The sequence below is a fragment of the Rattus norvegicus genome, chromosome 7 (assembly GCF_021556685.1).
Source record: "Rattus norvegicus strain SHRSP/BbbUtx chromosome 7, alternate assembly SHRSP_T2T, whole genome shotgun sequence".
Taxonomy (NCBI): Eukaryota; Metazoa; Chordata; class Mammalia; order Rodentia; family Muridae; genus Rattus; species Rattus norvegicus.
The window spans coordinates 139,512,176-139,540,100 of NC_141540.1; the positions used below are offsets into that span (position 1 = coordinate 139,512,176).

General features: G+C 49.0%; 1 protein-coding gene across 1 annotated transcript; it reads right to left on the minus strand.

The window, feature by feature from the left end:
• Nucleotides 1-1,992: 1,992 nt before the first annotated feature.
• Nucleotides 1,993-27,924, minus strand: Arf3 (ARF GTPase 3). The gene is given in 5 exon segments (NM_080904.3): nucleotides 1,993-4,781; nucleotides 5,318-5,442; nucleotides 5,638-5,748; nucleotides 6,801-7,038; nucleotides 27,733-27,924. Coding segments are annotated over 4 exon segments (546 nt in total). The 5' UTR covers nucleotides 6,949-7,038; nucleotides 27,733-27,924; the 3' UTR covers nucleotides 1,993-4,619.
• Nucleotide 27,925: the final 1 nt, after the last annotated feature.

Sequence of the window (27,925 nt, forward strand, 5' to 3'; positions counted from 1 at the left end):
ACTGTGTTACAGCAGAGGATACCAAATGCCTGTAACCCAACTCTGAGGAGAGGAAGGCAGGAGGATAGTTACAAGTTTGAGGTTAGCAAGCAGGTGGTGGCGGCTGCTGTGGCACACGCCTTTATCCCAGTACTCAGGAAGCAGAGGCAGGTGGATCTCTCTGAGTAAAAGGACAGCATGGTCTATAAATCGAGTTCCAGGACAGCCAGGGCCACACAAAGAAACCTTGTCTTTAAAACAAAAACAAGTTTGAAGTCAGCTTGGGCTATACTGAGACCTTATCTCAAAACTACAACGACGACGACAATGACAACAAAATACAGCTCAGAAAGTGATCTATTTACTAGCAAATAAAGGAGGCACTAGAAGAAGATATTCCTAACTTATTAGCTGTAGAAGCCTGGAGGAGCCAGGAAGAGGCAATGTGTCAGATTTTCAGGGAAAGTAATGTTGAAGAAACAGGGTTGGTGATGGGTTGAGATTTAGAAGTCAGAGAAATGGACAAAAAGCAATGGTTCTTGAGAGGGTGACAGTAACTAGAGGGAAAGGAGAGCTGTCAGGAGAGACAGGGAGAGGTGATGAGTGCAGACTAAACGCTTCACAGGACATGGGACTCAAGCTCTAGCCTAAGGAGTGGCACCACACCTTTCCTTTGTGTGGAGTCACTGACAGCAGCGGGAAAGGAGCAGGGGATGTAAGCTTTACTGATCTACTGAAAAGATGCACCCTCAAGACATCCTGTTAGGTTCCGGGTAAGAGTTAGCCACCTGGAAACGGGATCTGCACACCCCGAGTGCAGCTGCTTTATGCTGAGGAAAGTGTTAGGTTTATTATACTGCCCAGATGTTTGCCCTGTGTTCACTGCACTGCCCAGATGGTTGCCCTGTGTTCACTGGACTGCCCAGATGGTTGCCCTGTGTTCACTGCACTGCCCAGATGGTTGCCCTGTGTTTACTGCACTGCCCAGATGTTTGCCCTGTGTTCACTGCACTGCCCAGATGTTTACCCTGTGTTTACTGCGCTGCCCAGATATTTGCCCTGTGTTCACTGCACTGCCCAGATGTTTACCCAGTGTTTACTATACTGCCCAGATGTTTACCATGTTTACTATACTGCCCAGACGTTTACCCAGTGTTTACTATACTGCCCAGATGTTTACCCAGTGTTTACTATACTGCCCAGATGTTTACCATGTTTACTATACTGCCCAGATGTTTACCATGTTTACTATACTGCCCATTTACACTGTTTACTGTACTGCCCAGACGTTTACCCAGTGTTTACTGCACTGCCCAGACGTTTACCCAGTGTTTACTGCACTGCCCAGATGTTTACGCTGTTTACTGCACTGCCCAGATGTTTACCCAGTGTTTACTATACTGCCCAGATGTTTACCCAGTGTTTACTATACTGCCAGGAGTGTACACTGTGTTTACTGTACTGCCCAGACATTTACCCAGTGTTTACTGCACTGCCCAGATGTTTATGCTGTTTACTGCACTGCCCAGATGTTTATTACACTGTGTTTACTGCACTGCCCAGATGTTTACCCAGTTTACTGCTCTGCCCAGATGTTTACACTCTGTATTTCAGTGCACAAGTGTTAGGATTGCAGCCCCCAGTTTCCACGGTTAGAAAGATCTAAGACCAGAGGAAGTAAGGGGCCCTCCAATTGCTTTAGTCTCTACAGCAAGGGTTTTCAACCTTCCTAATAATGCAACAACCCTTTGTTGCAGTTCCTCATGTTGTGGTGCCTTGCTACTGTTATGAATTGTAATGTAAATGTCTGACATGCAGGCTGATATGTGACCCTCAAAGGGGTCACAGCGCTCCCACATACTAGCACTTGATCATAACCAGTGTTCCCAATAAACCTAAGCTCCTCCATGACGCACTGTACTCTCCCTGCACTGCAGGTGTCCTCCCACTCTGCAGAGGACGACCAGTTTCCCACTGCCGCACAGCTGCTGCTCAAGGATGAAGGGCTGCTCCAAAGCTGCATAAAACAAGTTTAATTTCCAACCAGGGTCACAGCCATTGCATTATCCACATTTCTGAGCAAGGATAGAGAAGGCAAGTTATTAAACACGTACAGTCTACATTCCAGAGACAGCAAAAAGAAAAAACCCACTTCAGAACTGCAGATACCACTGTAACACCATAAATTCTGGAGGTGGAGGGAAGGGAGAGTCCCCACAAAAGAAAGGTAGAACAAGATCAAAAATTAAACTTGAGAAAAGCAAGAGAGGGGTTCACAGAAATGGGATGAAATGCCCAACCCTTAAAGACTGATTAGGGAATGTAGAAAGCTCCCCAACCCCACCACAAAGCCAGATGTTACCAAGATGTCACTGCCCTCTGCTGGACATATCTGGAGCAGCAGGCACCAAGGCAACACTCAAGGCTACTTCAGCCTGCTCAGCCTTAGGTTGGTCCCAGGAGGTGGAGAAAAAGAAGATGCTGTGGTAAGGGGTGCAGTAGTGGAATGAAGTCTGCAATGTACACAACTTATCTGGAACTAGCATCTAAGTAGGAAAGGTCAGAAAGCGTGGCAGAGTAAAAGGCAAAGTCCTCACCAACCTCAAAGCAAAGAGAGAGTAGAAAATCAGATAGAAGACAAAAACTAAATCAAAAACAAACAGGCAAAGTGGTGAGTCAACCGAAAAGGCAAACAGGCGCTCACAGCAGCAACAGAGGGGGTGACTTGAAAACGGCAGAGAGAATGAGAGCGACAGGGGAAGACTCAGGAACTGTAAAGAGAAGAGCGCAGTGTTGGGAATGGAAGGAACCCATTGAAAATGAAACAGAACCCCTGGCACCCCCTGTAGAGATCACACACTCACACATGGCACGCACACACTCACGCACGGACACACACATGGACACCAGGTCTAGAGCACACCCCGCCATGGTGTGGTATCTGGGGTAGCACAGCACTACCTGACTGAGACATATCCTGGAACCTTGCACAAGCACACATTCTCACAGTAAGCTGGGAACCTATCTGCCTGCTGTAGAAGTCAAAGGTGGCAGGAAACCTGGCCATCAAGTACAACTCAGAACAGCCCTCTGGGAAGGGTCCGTTGGCCATGCTGCAGAGAGCCCAGGGTCCTGACCTTAGCAGACAGGATATGGGCAGCTGTTTTGGAGCTCAGGGCGCAGCCAGCACACACAGGAGCCCACAGAACAGCCGCAGCTTCAGTGCAGTGATAAGTCAGGACCCAGGTCAAAGCTTCTGCAACAAGCGCCCTCTACAGACCTGCAGCAGCAGCTGAACAGGCAGAGAATGATTGAGGGAAGGCCCTGAAGATCAGGGTTCCAGCCCCAGCCGTACAGGGTCCTACGGCATCCATTCCACCCCACCATCCTATCCAGGGACAGGTTGAGGACTGGGGAACACTGCCAGAGAGGAGGGGACAGGACCGTGAGCACAGCAGAAGCTCATCTCGTCTGGTCCTGCACTAGACAGAGACTAGACTGGAGAACAGAGGTGACACTGAGGTTGGCTATGTCACCCCAATCCATGGCTTCCTTGTCATTACTCCACTTAGTCAGTGCTCATCGGGTCAGCAGATCTACTGAGGGATCTCTGACAGACAGAACCACCCAGCCCCCAAGGCCCAAAGGCAGGAACAGGCCTGCTCCATGGGTACAAGAGTAAGATGGAAAGTCTGGGCCTTCCTTCCCTAAACCGCTGTCCACCCCCCAACATGCAGGCCCCAATACATCAGGTCCCACTAAGCCACCTCCCTCGAGTTCCTGGGGAGCAGAAGTGAGGTTGATGGGAGAGGAGCAACTGAACACTCCTGACTAGACTGACAACGTGAGTGGGCTCCTTTCCTTCCCACTAATGAAGCAGAGGAGGATGGCATCCCCTTGGAACAGTGACCCAGAGATCAATGCCATTTCGTGTGCTCATAAGGGTGGAGAAGGGAAGAGAAGACAGATGACTGTTGGAGCTCAGTCTCTCCTAACACCCAGGAATGCCGCCTGCAGAGGAAAGCAATGGGACTCACCCACATCCCCTTCTCTCACCAACACAGAAGGGCAGGTGACAGGGTCTAGTGTGCAGTGTCCTGGCTGCAAGCCCTGAGCTGCGCTCCACTCCCTCCCCTGACCCCACAGATATATCTCTCTATACACATATATACAGGCGCACACATGCACGCACACACAGAGAGGCCCGTGCAATGTCCAATGTCCATGTAGAATAGGAGGGTGTAGAAGGAAAGGAAGACAGGGAAGAGAGTGGCCAGGGACTCAGGGAAGGGACTCAGATGCCAAGAGCACAGCAACCAGTGCCAAACAGCAAACAGAGGAAACGTCCCCACTCTTCCTCCTGAAACCAAGGGGGACCCCACGAAACCATAACAGCCTCCTTCTGGTTTAAACCCAGTAGATTGGAATGACTCATCATCAGGACAGCAGTGGGGGCTGACCGTGTCAGTGCACAAGGAAGGGGGCGGGAGGCTCAGGAGGAAAGGCGCTTGCTGGGCAGTGGACATGACACCCAGGACCTTGGCCACACTTTCATGAGGAAGAAAGGGGGAAATTGGGGTAAGGAGACAACAGGTATGTTTCAGGAGTGGGTGGGGTAGTCAGAGAGGGCTGCCTGGCTCTCACTTCTTGTTTTTGAGCTGATTGGCCAGCCAGTCCAAGCCTTCATAGAGCCCGTCCCCGCTGGTGGCACAGGTGGCCTGAATGTACCAATTGCGGTGGCGCAGAGAGTGCAGGCCCAGCTTGTCTGTGATCTCAGCAGCATTCATAGCATTCGGCAAATCCTGCAGCGCAAGGGAACACACACAAAGACACCTCAGGATCTCTGAAAGGATCAACTCAGGATCTCTAGAGCACCCATGTGCCAAAGGCACACATATGGCCACCGTCTCCTTTGTCTCAGAAAACCCAGAACAAAATCTGAAGGAAATGTTCCAGGCCCAGTGGTCCCAGAACTGCAGAGCCAGTGAACTAGATAGAGAAGAGGCAAGTTGTAAGTGTGTGTGATTCAGATGACCAAACAATCAAGTGTGACAGCAAGAGCAAGGCCAGCTCTACTGCAGTACACAGAGGTACAACAAGGTAAGATCCTGAACAGACATATCTACCAAATCAATACCCAGGACTAAAAGGTTGCTGCTAAATACAGCTGGGCTGGGGAACAAGGAACAGGGTGTGAAGAAGCCAAGTGCTCCTGTTTCTCACACTTCCAAATGGACAGTAGTTGTCCCAGGCCTGCCTTTCATACATGAGCCCCCAGGCCCCATGACTCCTATAGTCAGGATGCTCTCTCCCAGATGCAGGGAGGGGAGCAGCTCACCTGTTTGTTTGCAAACACAAGCAGCACAGCATCCCGGAGCTCATCCTCCGCCAGCATCCTCATCAGCTCTTCCCGGGCCTCGTTCACTCGCTCCCGGTCATTGCTGTCAACCACAAATATCAAGCCTGGAGAGCAGAGAGAGCATGGGACACACAGAGAGACAGATGTCTCCTGTCCTGTCCCTTACTACATCCCCCAAACACGTCCCCTTTTTTCCACTTCCGGGAGCTGCATCAGAGCAAGGGCTGGCTACCCGTAACTAAGAACAGTCATGCTCTGCAAACCCACCAAGGCCAACCCCAGGAACTTTGTCGTCATACCTTGGGTATTCTGGAAGTAGTGTCTCCAGAGGGGCCGAATCTTGTCCTGGCCACCTACGTCCCATACTGTGAAGCTGATATTCTTATATTCCACTGTCTCCACATTAAACCCTTTGGGGGGAAAAAGTCAATGGCCACTGGCCTCAAACACCAGACATACAATCAACGGCCCGATGAGCTTACTCCCATTTCTGCTTTACATGTGACACCAAAGGCAGAAAGCTTAAGGGACGTGGGGACCTTGTAGTCCTTGCCTGGGTCCTAACAGGAAATCTAAAGGGGCTAGAGAGGGTTCAGTGGTTAAGAGCACTTGTTCTCCCAAAGGAGGGGGTTCAAGTCCCAGCACCTACACAGTGGCTTACAACTGTCCATAACTCCAGTTCCACAGGGTCTGACAGTCTGTCCTGACCTCCATGTTCACTAGATGTGCGTGTATATGGTGCATACACACACACACACACACACACACACACACACACACACACACACACACGGGGAAAATAAATGCACACATAAAAATAAGTGTATGTTCTATTTATATTATAAGGTATTTATTTTTTAGGAAGGAAAATCGAAGAAGTCAACAACAGCCAGCTCTGGTCACAACCACCTGGATAAGATGAGCCACTGTCTTCCTGTTCACTCAGACTCTGTCCTCCATTCTACAAAGAAAGGATTCTATTCTGTCCCTTGATCACTAAAATGTATCTAAGCTAAGATGTGGGGCAATGGGAAACCTGAGACAGGAGCTACCGTGTGGGAACCCCAAGCTCAGGATGATGACCCACAGCCCCCACGTTTGTTTGTAGCAAATGTTCTCCCTCGAACAGGCAGGTCTTAACTAAGATTGCCACTGAAGATCTAAACCAGAGCTATTCCAGGCCTCTGGCAGGAACATCAAAGCCCTTCACCTGCTTTCCACACAACACAAGAACAAACCAACCCTAACGCCTGAGGGCAACTGCTGTGTGCCAGGCTGCGGAAGTTCCCGCATCAGGGAGGGCCAGGGCAGGTGGGCGAACAGCAGCTCTGGCACCTGACAAAGTTAAACAGACGCCCCCTCTGAAGCCCAAAACTGTGTGGGCTTGCCTGGGGAGAGGAGGCCAGGTGGGAGATCTCAGAGCAGCCCCAGCCTTCCCTCAGCCCAGCCGAGCTTCCCTTACCGATGGTGGGAATGGTGGTAACAATCTCGCCAAGCTTCAGCTTATAGAGGATGGTGGTCTTTCCTGCAGCATCCAGGCCCACCATCAGGATGCGCATCTCCTTCTTCCCGATCAGGCTCTTCAGAAGGTTCCCAAAGATATTGCCCATGATTACAGTGGCTGCTTTAAGTCAACAGGGCCCAGGTAGGGGCAGTGGTAATCTGGTTTTAGCCTGGTCCCTGGTATGGAGGGCTTGATCCTAGACAAAGGAAACACAAACTCCTTACCATCAACTGTTTGTAAGGACTTCGCATTCATGGAATTTGCCAAAGTCATGGCTGGAGTTCACTTACTACTGGCTAAACACCAGAAGGGGCTATGAATCCCAAGGCCCACTCACACACAGACTGAATTTTTGAGAGCAGAGGCAAAGCAGGAGACGTGTGGGGCCCTTGTTATGCCAGTGATCCACTGCAGTGACTAGGAAGGTCGCTTACCTCATCTCTGCAGATCTGCACCTAAAAACTGAGAAGGTTCTAGTTGGAGACTTCTAAAGTCATTTCCATTATAATGTTCTGTTACACTCCAGAGCACTGCAAACCCATTTGCCTCTCCCTTCGCCAACTTTAGCCTGAGACTTCTGAGAAGGACAGGAGAGTGGAATGAGGAGTGGCCCTGTAACTCCCGACAAGGCTCAGGCTTGCCAGGTTCCCAACGTTTATGCTCTGCTCTAGCAAAGAGACTGTTCTTCCTCCCCTGTAATTTCATTTTCCTTCCACACCAATGTAATTGAGGAAGTAAAACAGCAAGCATGACTCCTAAGAGAGGCTGGTCATTTATACGCTGAACTGCTGTGCTTGGCCTGTTGATTCAACTGCATCCTGAGCTGAGGGATGGGGAAGGCTTTGCTCTCCCTAGCTCACCCAGAGAGTGCTGTCCTGTCAGGTCACCTGCAAGAAAGTAATCATCTGGGCCCTGTCTTCCCTAACCCTCAGCCCGTTCTCCACAAAACAGCCAAAGTGATTTTAAAGGCCAAACCAGGCCCTTTGGTTCTTCTGTTCAAAACCCTTAGTTGCTTCAAGTTCCCTTTAGTAAAACCGAGAGAGCTTGCAGCACTGTGTCCCTGAAACCTAAGCAGGCTTGGTGCAGATCAACAGTCGACTTCACTCTGAAGATCTCTATCAACCTCACCTCCAGCTCAAGCAAACTGAGTGTTCACAAATGGTTCACAGCAACAGACATCCAGCAACCCCTGCTAAATGGGTGAGGAGAGCTGTGAGAGGAGGTAGGACACCACTGCGGCCAGCAAACAAAGCATACAGCATACACTATGCATTCATTCCCTCTCAAAGGGCAGGACAGCCACAGAGTGTACAGCGAGACAGATGTGACAGCTCACACCTACGAGAGCCCCTCAACCAGGATCTGGGACCAGAAGAATCTAAAGCTCCAAGCCAGTTCCACAGCAAGATCTCCTCTCACAACAACCCCCCAAACAAACAAAAAAGCATTTAAAAATGTCTCACTGCTGTTATACCTACTTACTTTAGGTATGAGGATTTTGCTTGTGTGTCCTTGTGCCCACAGAAGGCATTAGACTCCACTGCAGTATGAATGGCTGTGATGGGGGCTAGAGAGGTGCTCAGTGGCTAAGAGCACTGCCTGCTCTTCTAGAGAGCAGTCCTCAGGCACCACACAGTGGCTCACAACCATTTATTTATTTATTTTTTCTTTTTTTTTTCGGAGCTGGGGACGGAACCCAGGGCCTTGCACTTGCTAGGCAAGCGCTCTACCACTGAGCTAAATCCCCAACCCCCATTTATTTTTTTTAAAGATTTATTTATTTTATGTATATGAGTACATTGTCGCTGTCTTCAGACACACCAGAAGAGGGCATCGGATCCCTTTACAGATGGTTGTGAGCCACCATGTGGTTGCTGGGAATTGAACTCAGGACCTCTGGCAGAGCAGTCAGTGCTCTTAACCGCTGAGCCATCTCTCTCTAGCCCCCTCACAACCATTTATAATGGGATCCAATGCCCTCTTCTGGCGTGAGAGACATACAGACAGAGCACTCATATACATAAAATACATAAATAAATAAATCATTTTTAAAAAAAACAACTGATTGTGAGGTGCTATGTTGAGTGCTGAGAACTGAACCCAGGTCTTCTGCAAGAACAAGCACTCTTCCCAGAGTCCAATTACCTGAAATGTCTGAGTTAGGGTCCCAGTTGCCCAGGCTGGCCTCAAATTCACTATGTAGCCAAGGATAAACTTGGACTTCTGATCGTCTTACCTCCACTTCCCAAGTGCTAGGAGTACAGGTGAGCACTACGCGCTTGGCCGAGAAATGCACCCCTGAAACTATCATGCAATGGTTCTGGGTGCCTTGGGAGCACGTGTCAGTGGGCAGGTTGTTCAGCGATCATAAGCCAGCTGTTGGCACTCTATTAGTCTGGAAACCAGCGACACACACACACCTCAAACCCAGAAGGCGAAGGGACAGGTCAGGACAGAGCACATCTAAACCCAGGAAAGTGAGAGGTGCATGGCAAAGAATCCTAGTTATGGGCTGGAGAGATGGCTCAGTGGTTAAAGCAATGACTGACCTTCCAGAGGTCCTAAGTTCAAATCCCAGCAACCACATGGTGGCTCACAACCATCTGTAATGGGATCTGATGCCCTCTTCTGGTGTGTCTGAAGACAGCTACTATGTACTTATACATAATAAATAAATAAATAAATAAATCTTAAAAAAGAAAAAAAAGAATCCTAGTTACAAAGTAAGTTGGAAGTCTAGTGGAAGTTTAGTCACTTTTTTGAAAACTTCTTCAGGCTTGTTTTTGTTCTGTTTTGTTTCCCCTATTCCTCTATAGCGAATTCCAGACTAGTGCACAGAAGTCAGATCAACAGCCCCTGGGGACTGACGTTCTAGGCTGTCTAAAAATAAAAAAGAACCGAGTGTAGCAGTGTTTCATCTTCAGGTATCCCCAGACTCCACTAATGAGCCAGGTGTGCCTCTCCCCGCTCTCCCAGATGAGCCTATCTCTGACCCACAAAGCTCACACCCCAGCAACAGGGCTTGTGTGGACTTTAGGACTCAATGTCAGCCCTGCTGCCCTTCCGGCCTCAACTCATCCAGTCAGGTCTAAGGCTCTTGCACATTCCTGAGGTGAGGGCAGGAAGGGGTAGAGGAGTGACAGGGACACTTGTGCAGCTACTAAGATCAGGCCATCCCAACCTCAGCGACCTATGGTAGTTGGTTTCCAGTCCCATGGCCTCCACAGTGAAAACCGTCTCTATGTTTCTGGGGATCAGTGAGATGGTATTAGTTGAAGATTTTATTGGGGTCCGGCAGAGACCTTAAACTTCCATCACATGCTTCTCACCGTCCTTCATGACCAAGCTAGCACTGATTACCTGATCACAGTGAGACCAGCAGCCAATACCCCTTGCTCGGAACCTCTAAATAACCCTCTGCTCTGCTTTGCTCAACTGTCACGCTGAAATTACAATTCAAAGCTGACCCTAACCTGCCACAGACACACAGTTCTGTGCAGCACCATGAGGCAGAAGCAGGATGAGGCGGAAGCAGGATGGCCTCGGGAGAAAGAGAAGCTGGCTGTACATCATCTGCCCTGCAAAGTCCCTGAAAGATGTGAACTTCTCATGCAGCACACGTTACCCTGTGACTTGCTTTCCTATTATCGGGTACATACTCAGCTCCCTAGTTAAGACGTGATCCCCTCTGCAAGGCCTATATCCTTTCTTTCCTCGGGCCTGTCTTCACTCCCATGACCAGATCACTGTGGATGATCCGGCATGCATACTGACTTGAGCTTCAACCAGAGATGTCCCTGTATCATTCTGTCCAGTGGGATTGGTATCTATGACTAATGTTAGTTGATCAATGTTCTGTATAGCTGGGCATGGTGATAGACACCTGTGATCCCAACAGTTAAGACCGGGAAGCAAGAGGATCAGAAGTTCAAGGCTACCCATGGCCATCTCTCAAGTCTGATGCCAGTCTGGGCTACAGGAGTTCTAGTTAATGTGGGTTGGGGCTTGAGGATGTGTCAAGAATGAACATCTTACCAAAGTCATACGCACTTCATCTCCATGTTCACTGCCTACTGTCACCACATACCCTAAATAAAGGCCAGCAGGAGGTGGGAGAGGATTAACGCAAATAAATAAAAGGTGATCCCTCACCTTTAAGCCGCAGACAAAAGTCACAAAGCTACACTAAACCTGCTTTTCCAAAGCCAGCCCAGTCTCTTCCAAAGGCCCTGAGAGACACGAAGATGAGGCAGCCGGGAGGAAGAGGAAGAAGCTGATTATCGAAAGGATAGAAACAGATGTGGAGAAACTGAGGCACTAAGCAGACCAGTCACAGAGAGCGCTGAAGTGCTACAGAGGGCAACAGAAATGTGTGTGCAGGGGGCCTGCATTATGTATGTACACCATGTACATGCCTGATGATGCTGGAGGAGGGTATCAGATCCTGATGGTTCTAAGTCACCGGGTGGATGATGAGACCCAAACCCTAGTCCTCTGTAAAAACAGCACATGCTCTTCACTGCCACCTTTCTAGACCGGTGTGTACACTTTTTATAACTCTCTAGTGGCTATGCAGTTTGAAATGCTACCTTTTATCATTTTATAGAATATGGAGTTTGTTTCACTTTTAAGTTATATTATTAGCACACAGAAGATTTCTTTGTGGGCCAGCAAAGATGACTCAGCCAGGAATGGTGCCTGTTGCCTGATCCCGAGTTAGATTCCCAGGACCCACAGCAAAGGAAACACAGCTCCTGAAAATTCTGCTCTGACCACCTCACGTGTGCGGCAGCATGAGGAACCTACACACACACAAGTAAATGTGATTTTTAAAGGGGGTGTACTTCATTGTTCTAGAGAAACAAGTCATTAACAGAATGTCTCCCAAACTGGACTGACATAGGAGAAGCTCCTTTGTTTGCCAGTTCTGATGCTCTCCTCTCAGCTCCCGAGGAAGAGATTCCTGATGCTGACACAGGTAATAATCACCTTGGCTTTGTCTAGTAGGAACACTCAAAATCAATTTTCTTTCTCATCACTTTATGTGTATATGCACGTGGCAACACATGCACGCACACATGCACGCACACAGACACACACACACACACACACACACACACACGTACATCAGAGACAACGAGGGAGCTGCTTCTCTCCTCTCACCATGTGGATTCCAGGAACCAAGCTCAGGCCTTCACACTTGGTGGCAAGCACCTTGACCTGCTGAGCTAGCTCAGTGACCCCTAAAAATTCATTTTTATGTCTTCTTCCTGTCCACCATCACCACAGACTTAATTTTTTAAAGCCAGAGACCTGGTAGATTGTGACCCAGTAAAAAATGGCTTTTGCCTTTATATATGTCAGGAGATCTGGGCAGGGCAGAGGCATCACTAACATGGTGGTTTCTTTTTTTTTTTTTTTTTTTTTTGGTTCTTTTTTTTCAGAGCTGGGGACCGAACCCAGGGCCTTGCGCTTCCTAGGCAAGCACTCTACCACTGAGCTAAATCCCCAGCCCAAAAATGGTGGTTTCTTACAAGGGCAACAGAGGGTGTGTGTGTGTGTGTGTGTGTGTGTGTGTGTGTATGTGTGTGTGCGCAATCACACTGGTTTACTAATGTTTAACCACATACTTTACAGAAATGGCAATCCTACTACAAACTTCTCTACTCAGAGTCACACAGACTTCCCTGGATGGCTTTTAGGAGTAAGAGACTATTTCATGTAACCGAAGCTCCTAGACTGCCTCAAAGTATCAGCTAGGGATGCCCTGTGATCCTCCTGTCTCCACTCTTCCCCCGTGCCAAGACTGTATGTGTTCGTACTACCACACCTAGTTCTAGGTGCTAGGAAAGTCCTCTCCCAAATCATACTAAACCCTACCCTTTCTTTCGGATTTTTGGTACTTTACAAGGAGGCTTAAAAATTCTGTACAGTTCATGACTGTCCCTCCTGAGATGACTATTCATTAAATATCTACCAGGGTAGTAGTTAAAACAGAAACTGAGTCAAGATGAAGACAGACTGTAGGAACATCTCTCTCTCTCTCTTTTTTTTTCCCCTGGAGCTGAGGACTGAACCCAGGGCCTTGGGCTTGCTAGTCAAGCGCTCTACCACTGAGCTAAATCCCTAACCCTAGGAACATCTCATAACAGAGCATCTCAATACCCTATTTTACTTTCAGAAATTTTTATTCATCAGAGGTAAAAATAATTAAGAGCTCTGAAATTGAATTCAGTCCCTGTGAAGCACAGCAAGCGTCCGGCCAAGCACAGTGACTAAGGGTCCTCCTCATCTGAGGGCCACGTGTACCCCGCCCCCACCCCGTTCCCAGGAAAGGCAGCTAGCTAGCGCTAGAGCTGGCTGTCAGCCATCTTGGCTGGTGTGCTTTGCCTCAACCTTCAGGGCAGTGTGATGGTCAAAAGCCCTGTCACACTCCTCCCATGTGATCGCAATGCTGGACCAAGCGTGTATCCTGAATGCTTCGGAGGGGAAGATGTTGGATCTGGCACCACCATCCTCTTCAGGGTCCCAAGGAAGGCAGAGGAACCTTTCAACCCTCACTGTCTGGCAAGGTAAGTAAAAGCAATGGTGTTCCCAGGTCATTTTCAAATTGAGGACTCTATACCTAAAGGGAATGGTATTTGAAACACAGATAACCACAAGACCAATAGTTTAGGGCACAGTAAGTCTGCATCAGTCTCCTGGACTAATGTGGCTGCTCACAGCAGGAATGTATTCTGTATTTGTTTGCTTTGAGACAGGGCCTATGTGGCTTACTATGTAGACCAGGCTGGCCCTCAGCTCACAGATCCTCTAGGCTCTGCGTTCTAAGTGCTGGGAACACAGCAGTTTGTTACCCAGATTTGCTGCAGTGTCCTGCGCCTTCATCTTTTTATCTCTTGGAGTCAGGATTTTACAATATAACCCTGGCTGGCCAGACACAGATCTGCCTGCCTCTGCCTCCCACATGCTAGGCTCAAAGTATGACCAACCATGTCTGAAGACATCTCTTTTTTTTTTCCTTTTTTCTTTTTTTCGGAGCTGGGGACCGAACCCAGGGCCTCAAGCGCTCTACCACTGAGCTAAATCCCCAACCCCAAGACATCTCTTTTTAAGTTTTATGTTTTGTCTCAAGAACACTTAAGTCAGAACACAAGTAAATTGTAGAATCTTGTGTCCCCTGAGTCATCAAGGGTGCACTGGACGGAAGAGGGCTGCTGTAGAGCTTACCCGGCACACAGAAAGTCTAGCTCAGTCCAGGACGCGCACACAGGGCGCTGTGGCCCACAACCACAGTCTCAGCACTTTAAAGATAGAGGCAGAGATATTCACAACTGTCTGCGAACTCCAGTTTCCGAGGACCCAATGCCCTCTTCTGGCTTCCACAGGCATTGCACACACGGTACACTTAAAAAGATGCCGGCAGGGGTTGGGGATTTAGCTCAGTGGTAGAGCGCTTGCCTAGGAAGCGCAAGGCCCTGGGATGGGTCCCCAGCTCCGGAAAAAAGAACCAAAAAAAAAAAAAAAAAAAAAAAAAGATGCCGGCAAAATGTGCTCATTCACGGAAAAGAAGTTAAATCTTTTGCTGATAGCAAGAGGTAGCAGCAGAAGATAAGAGAGATTTGAAACAATAATGTGGATTCACTGGGCACAGGACTTGCAGAGACTGGAGGATCTGAGTTCAAACCCAGCCTGGTCTAGACAGCAAGATAGCCAGGGCCAAATAGAGAGATCCTGTCTGAGAAAAAGTAGAACTCATGGGGTTAATGATGAACTCCATAAAAGAACAGAAAAGTCAACGATAATTTGGAACGGGATGACAATTCTTCAGACAGGAAAAAGTGAGGAATACACCTGGTAAGGATAGGGAGGCTTGCTTTAAACTTAACACAGGTCTCTTTCTTCTATTCTATTTCTATGGGTGTGGGTGTAGGCGTGTGCATTTGAGTGACAGGGTAGTGGCCAGAAGAGGACATCGGATCCCCAGTGCTGGAGCCACGAGCTGCTGTAAGCTATCTGACTTTACTGCTCTAAGTGGGGTCCTCTGTAAGAGCAGTTTGTGTTTCTATTTTTGATGTGCAAAAATATGAAGTGCCATGGGCAGGGAGGACCGAGAACCTGGCAATCACCCATGCAAACAGTAACTGGTCCTTAAAAGGAGCAAGACAGCCTCAGACGACAAAGATTACTAGCTGCCTCTACCACAGCCTTTCTTTCCTCCCTTTCTTCTAAGCAAACCTCCATTTTGTTTAAAATTGCAGAGCACAGAGTACAAAGGTACATTTCAGCAAAGATTCTTCCTCAGCCTAGAGAATGAAACGACCTGGCTAAGATATGCAGGGCATTTGTTCACGTCTCTTGTCGGTGCAGGCTCACTGATGTCATGCAGAAACAGTCACCAGTGCAATGTGGAAAAGCCCTGGGAGTGTCTGAGAATGGTTTCTTCAACCTTTAACCTCTTGTCTAGCCTTCATTCGATCATACAAAGACGAGATGCTAAACCTGGGTGGCAGCTCACACCTGTGAGCTCAGCACTCCAGAGGCTGGGGCTGGAGGAATGCTGAGTGAAGAAGAGCCGGACCACGGAGACCCTGTCTCAAAGAAACGACCACAAAATCAGCACAGGACCCAAGTCAGAGCCCCAGAGCTCATTCAAAAACAGCCAGCTATGGTGGTTCACACTTGTAACCCCATGGTAAGAAAGCAGAGACAAGAAAGATTCCCTGGGGCTCACTGTCCTGTCTACACAGACTGACTAACGGGTAAGCTCCAGGCAAGAGAACCTGCCTCAAAAGAGACAGATGTCATTCTCAAGGATACCCACAGTTGTCCTTCAGCGTACACATGTACACACACGTACACACACACACACACACACACACACACACACACACGCACATTCAGAATGATGTGCACGTACATGCCTCACTCCCATGCACTAAGGAATGGGGGTTCAGCAGGTCAACACACTTGCCACTAAATACGACAGCTTGAATTGATCAAAGGCTATCCATCCTCTAACCCTGGCGTGTGTGTATGGCAGTTGCCTTCTCTCACATACAAAAATAAACATAATTTTTAAAATTTGAAAAATGATAGCTGGGACACCAGAACAACAGCTCAGAGGCTAAGAGCTGGGCACACAGTGAGACCCTATGTCAAATCAAAACAAAACCCCAACTCCTAGGGGTCAGAAAGAGGACTTAGCAATTAAGAAGACGCGTGGCTCTTGCAGAGGACCTGAGTTCAGTTCAGTATCCCACGGTGGCCCTCCTCCTCATCTTCATGGGCACCAGACACACACACTACACACTCACACGCATAGGCAAAGCACTTGAACATGTAAAAACAAAACCCCTAAGGACAGAACAAGACAAGGAGCAAATGCCATCCTAATCAAAGAAAATACAGACACACATAAAGGCTCTACTTAGGAGGCTGAGACAGGAGGATCACAGTATAGGCCAGCCTAGGCTACACTGAGTCTCACAACAGCCTCCTACCCAACAAATAACGAAAACAAACTAGACAGAGTAGGAACACGGGAGGACACGGGTCCTTCAAGGACAAGCCAGCGCGTCAACAGGGGATCAAGTGTTCTACCGTATACTTCCTTCTAAAAATTACAGATAACTTTCCATCTTAAGAGTTTTCAGGTGTACAGTTCAATGTCATTAACACACTTACAGTGCTAACACACACTGCTGACACACTTACAGTGCTGGCTAACACACTTACACTGCTGACTAACACACACTGCTGACACACAGTGCTGACACACAGTGCTGACTAACACACTTACACTGCTGACTAACACACTTACAGTGCTGACTAACATGCTTAGTGCTGGCTAACACACTTACACTGCTGTGCACCTGCCACCATTACTCACCTCCAGACTTTCTCCACTTTCCAAAGGGAGACTGTCCCTGCAATCAGGCCCTGTAAACCAGCCTCGCATGCTGGGGGTGTGGCACTTGCTTCCAACTGCAGTGCAGCAGAAAGAAGTCTCCTCCCCCCATGCAGCTGCCACTCCTCTCTGGTGTTTGAATTCGCATTGTGATACATGTGTGGAGGTCAGAGGACAGTTTTTAACAACTGGTTCTTTTCTTCTGCCACATAAGTTCCAAGGATCAGACTGAGGTTGTCAGGCCTGGTGACAAGTACCTTTATCTGATAAGCAATCTCACTGTTCCCTTTCTATACCGATTAGTCTGTCAACTTGACACAACCTGTAATCATCTCTGAAGAGGGCAACTCCACTGATAAAATGTTTCCATCCCATTGGCCTGTAGGCGAGTCTGAGACACTGTCCTGATTGATGAAGTAAGAGGCCCTGGCCCACTGCAGACAGCATCTCCTCTGGCAGGTGGTCCTGGGTTATATGAGAAAGCAGGCTGAGCAAGCCATGGGCACTCCGTCACGGTCTCTGTACTGACTCTTGCCTCCAGCTTCCTGCCTTGAGTTCCCTCCATGATAAACTACAAGCTGTGAGGGAGAGCTGCTTTCTCTCCAGGCTGCTTTCGTCGGAGTCTTAATTCTAGCACCACAAACTGAACAGAAACTGCTGCAGCTGTCCTCCTCCTCCTCCCCCTCCTCCCCTTCTTCCCCCTCCTGGATTTACTGCTTTCTACTCTACCTTGTGAAAGAACAAGAGCCGTATCCACCTTTTCATACCAGCCTTATTTCAACCCCATCTCTTGCTACTTTACTAAGTTCAAGGCCATCCTCAACTACTACATCGCAAGTTCATGGCTCCCTGGGCTAAATGAGATCCTCTCTCTGAAATAAATAATAAATTCTAGCTGGGTATAGTATGGTAGGATATGTCTTTAATTCCAGAATTCAGGAGGCGAGGCAAGGCAAGACAAGGTAAGGCAAGGCAAGAGGATCTTTGTGTATTTGAAGTCGGCCTAGTTCAAATTCCAAGCCAGCAGGGCTACAAAGTAAGATCCTGCCTTTAAAAAAGCAAAACAAAAAAACAAAAACCATAAACGAGAACTTTTGAGCCAGAGACGGCTCCATGGGTAAAGTCGGTGTGCTGTTTTAAGATAGTCACAGTGCCGCCTGCCTTATCTTGTGTGCACGCTATGTCTAAGTATGACTGCACCAAGAGGGTGCCTGGGCCTGCAAGGGACAGAAGAGGAGGTTGGACCCTGAGAGCTGGAGGTACAGACAGTTGAGAGTTGTTATGTGGGTGCTGGGAACTGAACCTGGATCCTCTTAGTTTATGCTAAACCATCTCACCAGCCCCTGCTCTGTGTTCTATTTCTTAAAACCTGAGCAGCTTACAACTGCTCCAAATCTAGCTATGCTGTGGCTGTTGTTTCCTCCAGCTGTGGAGAGTCTAAACACTATGCTTCCCTCACTACAAAAACAAACAAACAAACAAACAAATCACTGAATGCAGCGCCTCAGACCCCTGAGCTGTCTGATCTGACTGGAGGCCCACACCATGAAGAGTGAGCCAAGCCTGACATTGCCTGGATGGCTAAGAGGCAGAGGATGGATCAGAACCAAACACAACTGGGGGGTGGTGGTGGTGGTGGTGGTAGGGAGTTAATGTACTGATTCCCAGTGATATTCTGCTATCCTCATAGATCAGTGCCTAGCAACTGTTGGGACCAGATGCTGAAACCCACAACCAAGCATTAGGCAGAGTTCCAGGAACCCTGAAAAGGGGGGAGGAAGGACTATAGGAGCCAGAGGGTTCCAAACACCATGAGAACAAGGTCCACAGAATAAACTAAGCAGGGATCGTGGGGGCCGGCGCACAGGGACTGAAGCGGTAATCAGGGATACATGTTAGAGTTATAAGCTTAGTGTTTCTGTGGGACTCCTGACAGCAGTCAGGTGTCTGACTCTCTCACCAGCTCTTGGGACCCTTTTCCTCCTACTGGGTTGCCTCGCCCAGACCTGATAGGAAGGCTTGTTTTGTCTTTTGTCTTATTGTAACTTGTCGTATGGTTTTCAGTTGATATCCCCAGAAGGCCTGCTCTTTTCTAAAGGGAAATGGAGGAGTGGATCTGGGGAAGGGGAGTGGGAGGAGGACTGGAAGGAGTGCAGGGAGGGGAAACTGTGGCCGGGATGTAATTGTAAGAGAAAGAACAATAAAGAAAAGAACACTGAAAATGTACCAGTGACTTTAGGTAGATAGTAGAAAGCCTTAAAAACCAATCTGAGCCCTCGGTACAGATCAAGATGGAGTTCACAGAGAACAAGTCAAATGGAAAACCAGAATCTGGACAAGGCCAACCCCTACAGCAGACACTAAGGGGCCTGGAGAGATGGCTCTCGTTGAGAGCACTGGCGGCTCTCAGAGGACTGAAGTTCAACTCTCTGCCCCATGTGGCAGCTCAGAACTGTGTTGTTAACCCTGTCCCGGGAGATCCGACACCTCTGACCTGCACATGCACTGCAGGGGTTGGAGATTTAGCTCAGTGGTAGAGCGCTTGCCTAGCAAGCGCAAGGCCCTGGGTTCGGTCCCCAGCTCCGAAAAAAAGAAAAAAGAAAAGAAACAGAAATGTAGTTAGTTTATTCAAACTTGTCTGTTTCACTTTCCAGAGGTAAAGCTTCCCAAAGCAGCTCTGATGCATTCCATGTCAGTTGGATATGCTACTCACAAAGCCCATGGGTACCTAGGCAGGCCTTCCGGTGACTATCAGCCCAGGGTTCTAGCTGCTGTCCTAGTATCATTTTCTGTGTATGCCGCAAAAGAGGAAAAGGCTGGGAATCCCCGCACTGACTCTGAGCCCTGTATCTGCATAGGCTACCACGTGCTTCAGGTCCTTGAACAAAGCACCAGGACTGACCTGGACTTAGTGACTGACTCGCTTTGTGTAAATGGCCCCACTGATTAGTGTGTCAAGATACAAAGTCATCTACCTGCAGCCCCCAGTCCCTCTCCTAAATTTGACAAAGTAGAAAAGTGGTTTCCAGGTCCTCAGACTCTAGTGTTCCTGAGGACTGAGGGCCTGCCAAGACACAGAGATGACGTGACGTACACTTGTCATCACAGCACAGGGGAGGCAGAGCCAGGCTGCTGTGGTCTACATAACAAATTCAGGACAGTCTAGAATACATACAATCTTCTCTCAAAAACGGTCAAGATGGCTCATCAAGCAAAAGCACTTATTACCAAGCCTGAAAAATCTGAGTACAATACCCAGGATTTACATGGTGGAAGGAGAAAAAGACAATTTTCATCCTCCTCCGCACACACAGTGGCATGCACACCCCCACACACACAAACAGTGGCATGCACCCCCACCCCCACACACAGTGCCATGCACACCCTCTCACACACACACACAGAGCCATGCACACCCCCACACACAGTGACATGCACACACACACACACACACACACACACAGCCATGCACACCCTCTCACACACACAGTGGCATGCTCACCCTCTCTCACACACACAGTGGCATGCTCACCCTCTCTCACACACACAGTGGCATGCTCACCCTCTCTCACACACACAGTGGCATGCACACCCTCTCTCACACACACAGTGGCATGCTCACCCTCTCTCACACACACAGTGGCATGCACACCCTCTCTCACACACACAGTGGCATGCTCACCCTCTCTCACACACACAGTGGCATGCTCACCCTCTCTCACACACACAGTGGCATGCACACCCTCTCTCACACACACAGTGGCATGCTCACCCTCTCTCACACACACAGTAACTATTTTTTTTCTTTTCTTTTTTTCGGAGCTGGGGACCGAACCCAGGGCCTTGTGCTTGCTAGGCAAGCGCTCTACCACTGAGCTAAATCCCCAACCCCAACTATTTTTTTAAAAAGTGAAAGCAGATAAAACATAACTTAAGGTGGAGCTGGAGCCAGCTGGTGATGAAGAGCAAGTGCTGCTCTCTCTGGAGGAGCCAGGGTAGGCTCTCAGCATGGGTGTGGCAGCTCATAGCCATCTTAAGTCCAGCCCCAGGGGATATGACACCTTTGTCCAACCTCCACGGGTACCAGGCACCGCACACATGGTGCACATATACAGACATGTAAGCAATACATGCAAACAAACATAAATCTTTGTTTTACAAGACAGGGTTTCGCTGTGTAGCCCTGGCTGCCCTGGAACTCACTCTGTAGACCAGGCTACCCTAGAACTCAGAGACTCGCCTGCCTCTGCCTCCTGAGTGCTAGGATTAAAATGGGCCACCACTACCTGGCAAATCTTTTTTTAAAAAACAAGAAAAAGTCCAATTACACTTGAAGAAGAGGAAAGAAGCAGCAGCAGCCAGCCGCCTGGGAAGAAGAGGTCACAAATACAAAAGTTCTCATTATGTTGCCCCACTCTCCCCAACACCATACCAGCCCCATTTCCTCAATAAAACATTTTAAGTATTAAAGCTTACAATTTTTCTTAAGGTGAAGTCTAAATGCTTTATTCAAGAGAGAAAATTACAGGACAGGGAATGTAGCTCGGTTGGTGAATGCTTGGCTGGCATGCACAAGGCCAAGAGTTTGGTCCCCAGCACTGACAAACCAGGGGTGGTTACATAAATGCCTGCAAGCCCACCACTACAGAGGTAGAGGCAGAAGGATCATTAGTTCAAAGACATCTTCGACTACATGGCTAGTTTTTGAGGCTAGCCTAGGCTACATAAGACCCCATCACACAAACACAAAATTTTTTTCAATAGAAAGCAAATATTCTCTTGCATCCTAAACTCATTTTAAATTTAAACATTCATAATTGATGCTCACACAGAAAGTAATAGGGTATGTATGCTGGGCTCTTATCAGCAATGGAAGAGTGAAAAGGCACCAAGAGACCTGTCACTCAGTTATGCGATCCTTCTTGGGGATAGACGTTCTTTTTTTTTTTTAATTAACTTGAGTATTTCTTATTTACATTTCGAATGTTTTTCCCTTTCCCGGTTTCCGGGCCAATATCCCCCTAACCCCTGCCCCTCCCCTTCTCTAGAGGTGTTCCCCTCCCCAAGGGGATAGACATTCTTAAGCCATTTCTTTCTAACAGACCCTTTCTGGAAATCTGTAAGAAAACTCTAGAATGGGGTTGGGGATTTAGCTCAGCGATAGAGCGCTTGCCTAGGAAGCGCAAGGCCCTGGGATCAGTCCCCAGCGCCAAAAAAAAAGAACCAAAAAAAAAAAAAAAAAAAGAAAACTCTAGAACGTTCACAGAAAAGGTCCCAGCTTGGACAATACTTCCCAACTAGAATAAGAACCCTTCACTTTAAAAAGAAAAAGAAGGGGCTGGGGATTTACCTCAGTGGTAGAGCGCTTACCTAGGAAGCGCAAAGCCCTGGGTTCGGTCCCCAGCTCAAAAAAAAAAAAAAAAGAAAAAGAAAAAAAGAAACCCACACAAATGTTTGTAGCTGGCAATGTGGCAGATGCCTTTAATCCCAGCACAGGTGGGATTAGGCAGAGGTGGGAGGGAAGGCTGGGGGGTGGTATTGGGGGGTTGGAGAAGGCCTCCATGGCTGAATACGGGCTGCTCTTCCAGAGGAAACTGGATCAGCTCCCAGCACTGACACATCAGCTTCAATAACCTTTAACTTCTGTTCCAGGGAATCTGACAGCTCTTCTGACCTCCTCCAGCCCCTACATGTGTGGCGCATGAGCACATGTGCAGCCAAACACCAAGCAAGACACAGGAACTGTTAGAAATACAGTCAGTCGGTCAGTCGGTCTGTCTGTCTATCGATGGAGTCTCATGTACTCTGGCTGGCCCAGGACAAATTCTGTAGACCAGGCTGGTCTTGAACTCTCCGCCTGCCTCTGACTCCCTAGCCCTGGGATTAAAGGTGGGCAACCGCAGCCCTGGAGAGTGGGGCATATACTCGTGAGTGTAGGTGGGTACAGAGGAAGCCGGAGAGACTGAGCCTTGGGTCACCTGGAGCTCAAGTTAAGAGACAGAAAATGCCCAATATGGTTGCCAGGTAGGACCAGCCACTGAACCATCTCTCTAGTTTACACTTTAATTTTGTGTGTATGTGACATATGTAGGCAGATGTGCCATTTCATGTGGAGATTAAAGAACAACTTTTGAGCACTGGTTCCTTTCCACCATATGGGTTCCAGGACTCATACGGGGTCTTCAGGCTAGGCTTCAAGTGCCCTTACATAAGCTAAGTCAGTGGTTCACAACCTTCCTAACACTGTGACTCTCTAATATAGTCCACCGTGTTGTGCTGACCCACAGGCTGAGAACCACTGGGTTAAGCCCAAAACCTCCCTGCCCCCTGAAGTCTTTGTTTCATTTGGTTGGTTAGTTGGTTTCTAAGGATAGGGTCTCAGTGCTAAGAAACGGCTCAGCTCAGGGGGCTGGAGAGATGGCTCAGCGGTTAAGAGCACCCGACTGCTCTTCCAGAGGTCATGAGTTCAATTCCCAGCAACCACATGGTGGCTCACAACCATCTGTAAAGAGATCCGATGCCCTCTTCTGGTGTATCTGAAGACAGCTACAGTGTACTTATATATAATAAATAAATCTTTAAAAAAAAAAAAAAAAGAAAGAAAGAAAGAAACGGCTCAGCTCTTCAGAGCACCAGCTGCTCTTTCAGAGGACCTGAGTTCAGCACCCACAATGGCAGCTCACAACCATCTGTAACTCCAGTTCCAGAGGTTCTGACGCCTTCACTCACATATATGCAGGCAAAACATCAATGCACATAAAATCAAAATGATTTAAAATCAAATAAGTAAAATAAAGATAGGAACTCACTATGTGACTCAGACTGGCCTCAAGCTCAGGGGTTCATCTGCCTCTGCCCAAGTGCTAGGACTAAGGGTGTCACCATGTCCGAGGAAGCCCTCACTTTTCTGGGACTCTTTCCAAATGTTCTCTGAGTTCCTTTATCATGGAAGTGTTTCATTAGCTCTCCACCCTATTCACCACAGATCTCCAACAGAGAAGGCTCAAGAGAAAACTAAGGACAGCATACTCTCTGGACTTTAACACAATATATGTGAGACAGACACACAGCTTAACATCTTCAAAGGACAGAGCTGAAAAGTTAGTCGCGGAGACCCTGAATTTCCAGCAAACAAAACCTCTAAACTCTACCAGGATGATCAGTCACCCCTCCAAGTGGCCCTTCACTCTTCAGACTTGTTTTGTTACACAGGGACTCATTTATTCCAGGATGGCCTCAAATTCATGTGTAGCTGAAAATGACCTGTGACCTTGTAGAAGAATTTTCATTTACTTTACGGCTTCTGGTGTCTTGCTTGCACAGACGCCTGTGCTGCCCTTGTGCCTGGTGACTGCAGAGGCCATGTGAGTCGAGTTCGGGTCCTAGAAGAAGTCTCCACTGCTGACTACTGAGCCACCTTTACATCCCCGATCTGTAACTTCTGACCCTCCCACATCTCATCTCCCAAAGGTAGGGGCACCACACCCCTGGACACAGCCACCAGGAAGCACTGACCAAGGAAGCACTCTGCAACTAAGCCACACCCCGACTCCATTCGTACAAGATTTACTTATTTTCTGTGCACCCATGTTTTGTCTTCATGTATGTGCATCATGTGCCTGCCTGGTGCCCCCTAAGCCAGCAGACACCGGGTCCCTGGAACTGAAGATAAGGATGGCTTTGAGCCCTCGGGTGGGTGCTGAAGAAACAAACTGGGAGCCAGAAGGTGCAAGAGTAGTGCTCCCACTGATGAGCCATCTCTTCAACCCCACCCTCTGTTTTTTCTTTTTTTAATTAAATCATGTGTGTGCATGCAGTACCCCCATGAGGCCAATAGAGGTTTTGCTGGATCTCCTGGGGCTGAAGCTGCAGGTGTTGTAAGCCCCAGGAGTGGGTGCTAGGAACTGAACCAAAGTCTTCTGAACAAGAACCAACCAAGGGCTAGCCACTGAGCCAACTGGGGAGGGGACTTTTTGTTATTCAAACAAGATCTCATGTAGCATTTGCTGGCTTCTACCTCCTAATACCCTTGCCTCTACCTTCCAAGTACTAGGATTACACGTTGTCTTGCTTGTCACACGCAGCCATGGAGGGGCTTTTCTTTTCACGTTATTTTTGTCTGGAAGCCAGAGAGTAACTCTGGAAGAATCAGGTCTCTCCCTCCACCACGTGGGCCTAGGGCAGGAGGATGGAGTCAAACTCAGGTCTTCAAGCTTGCTGGCAGGAGCTCTTATCCACTAACCCACCTAGCCAGCCCCTCGGTGACCTTTCTAAGGAACACTACTCTGAATCACCACGCGCCCTTACATCCGAGAGGACGTTCTCAGCCCCTGCCTTGCCCCAGCTTCACTTCTTGTTGAAGCATCAAGAGCTAAAGCTATAAGCTGACACAGACAAGAATAAGGTGCTACCACTCAAAGGACACGGGGAAAGTCGCTGTAACAACTGTCCCTTCACACAGGCCCATGCCGCTCTTCTGTGAACTTGCTTTTACAGCAGCCCCAAGTGTTGGTGTCATGCTATAGGACGGCTACAACTGCAGCTAACACGTACTAGGTGTGTGCTCTGTACAGTACTCAATAACTTACATTTGCCATTTAACTCCCATGACGCTGCCCTCTTTATGCACAAGGAAAAAGGAAACTTAAGTGTGAACAAGAAATTTATCAAATACATACAACAAGACAGCATGGGCAGGAGGTAAGCCCACCCCCATCTGGTCTGCTCCTACAACCCAGCTTCAGTTACTGTGGCATCTGGCCTCTAAAAGCACCATTAGCCAAACACATTGGTGTGTTCTGGCTGGAAGGCCTCTTGGTATCTATTTCCAAAGTCAGGTGAGGAAGCAGATTCCACAGTTTCTGTCAGCTACATACAGCCTCGGTTTTAAAGAAGTCTCTCCTTCTAATCAACAGAGAATGCCTCTGTCCTTTAATTCTATTTCCCCTCATTGTAAGTGCTGAAGAGGGTTTAGATGAACACATACTTAAGGTTTGAGAACCTCTCTAACAAGATTTCTCAACTGTTCAACCATCTCCAATGTGTCGGGGTTTTTGTTGGATTTTATTTATTTTGTTTTGTCTGAGACAGTCTTGCTATGTAACCCAGGGGGGCCTAACTCTACCTGCTGTCTACATCTTCCTAGTGCTGAGATGATAGGCCTGCCACCACACCTGGCCCTCCTTACCTCTTCCTTAAGCAGTAGCTAGAAACCTTGCACACTTCTACACATTGCTATCCCATGTTGTTCTTATAAAAGCAAGATTCTTAAGTTCGAACCCAGCCTGTCTGAAAAAAAAGGAAGTGAGGCTCTGTGGCGGCTCCCAGGTCAACCTCAGCGCCCAAGAGACAGAGAGGCACCAGCTGTTCGGTTGAGGCGAGCAAGGGAACTTCACAGAGAAACCTTGTCTCAAACAAAGAAGTAAGGGAGGGGGGAAAGGAAGGAGAGTAAGAAGGGAAGGAAAACTGTGCAGGAGTGATTATGTGACACTTTTCCAGCTGCCTCCAAGGTCAGTGACTCGTTCTGTAAAAAGCTGAACCTAAGTGGATCTTTCCTAAGTGGCCCTTTCTTTTTTTTTTTTTTTTGGTTCTTTTTTTTTCGGAGCTGGGAACCAAACCCAGGGCCTTGCGCTTCCTAGGTAAGCGCTCTACCACTGAGCTAAATCCCCAGCCCCTAAGTGGCCCTTTCTTAAAACAGCCTTTAACAATGTATTCAAGTGCTGGTCCAATATGCGAAAGACCAACCCATTGGCCACTCACTGCAGCACACCCCCAAACAGGTCTCAGACAAAATGGCAGCAAAGACAGTTTCTATCTACCTGTCTGGGGACAGAGATGGAGGTATGCAGAGACTAGATTCTTTCCTGTTGCAATGACTCAAGCAATCAGACTCCTGCAGCAGATCTCCTCCCAATAAAACTTTCATGCCATGGACCCAAGGGTGACCCAATCCAACAGCGGCAGAGACAGGTTTTACATTACCCGTCTCCCTCACCCTAATGACCTCACTATTTTCTTCTTAGTCCTGACCACATACTCCTCCACCACATTCTTCCTGGCCCAGAGACCAGCGGCAATATAACCCCCAGAAAGAATCAAGTCTCTCAACAGAGAGTTACGACTTAATTAAAAGACCCTGAGTTTTTAACAGGGAACATTACCTCCCCACCTCCCCCTCCTTCCTTCAAAGGACTGGCGTAAGCAAAGGCTTCATTTTCTGTTCCGGGAATCCTGGTACTTCCTAGAGAAAGAAAGCGGATTGGAAGACACAAACTCAGGGCCAGTGACAAGATGCTCCCTCCTTCGGTGAGACCGCCCCCGCTACGCCTGGGGGAGGAAGGCCCCACCTCTCTCCTCCAAGCTAGCTCGGGTCCCCCTCCCCCTTCTCCAGCCTCCTCTCCACCCTCTCCCCACCTGCTGCCCTCTTCCCAACCTGCCCTGCCCAACACCCCAAAGCAGAGCGCAACCTCCGTGAAAACCGTGCGCAGCCGTGCCCCCTCAGGAGGCCCTGATGCTAAGCCCCGGCCCCCATGCCTCGCGATGGGTGAGGGGGAATAACCACGGCAAGGCTTTTCTTTGGTCCCCCCACAGCTCAGGCGGGGGAGGGAGAGAGAAAAGGCAGCATTCCTCACAGCCCTTAAACACAAGGAAAAAGATCCTAACAGACACACCGCCCCCGCGTCACCTCCCACCGTGGGTCAGTTCCCCCTCCGCCCCAACCCTCCAAAGCTCACCTCTGCAGCCCAGGTCGCCCCCTCGGGCGAGGCCGAGGACAAATCCGTGTGCGCCCCCCGCCCCCACCCCAGCTCGGCGTCCTTCAGCTGCGGGGGCAGGAGTGGGACTGGGGTCCCCAGCTCTGCGAGGATCGCCCCCTGCACCTCGCCAGGCCGTGAGAGGCGGACCGCGACGAGGGACCTCGGGCTCCCACCCTGACCCAGCCTCTTCCCTGCCCGGACCCGCCTTCCCTCTCCAGCTCCGAACCTGTTCCTGCTCTCTGCGCCCCGGCTGCCACCGCCGCCTCCGCCCCCGCAGGTTCCGCCTGGCTCTCCGGCCGCTGCCTCCCGCTCCGCAAGCCGACCGCGGCGTAGCTGGTCCGCTGGCCCGCTCCCGGCGGCTCCCTCCTGCCCTCCCTCCACCTAGCACCGGAAGCCGCGACGGCGACAGGAGCTGTGCG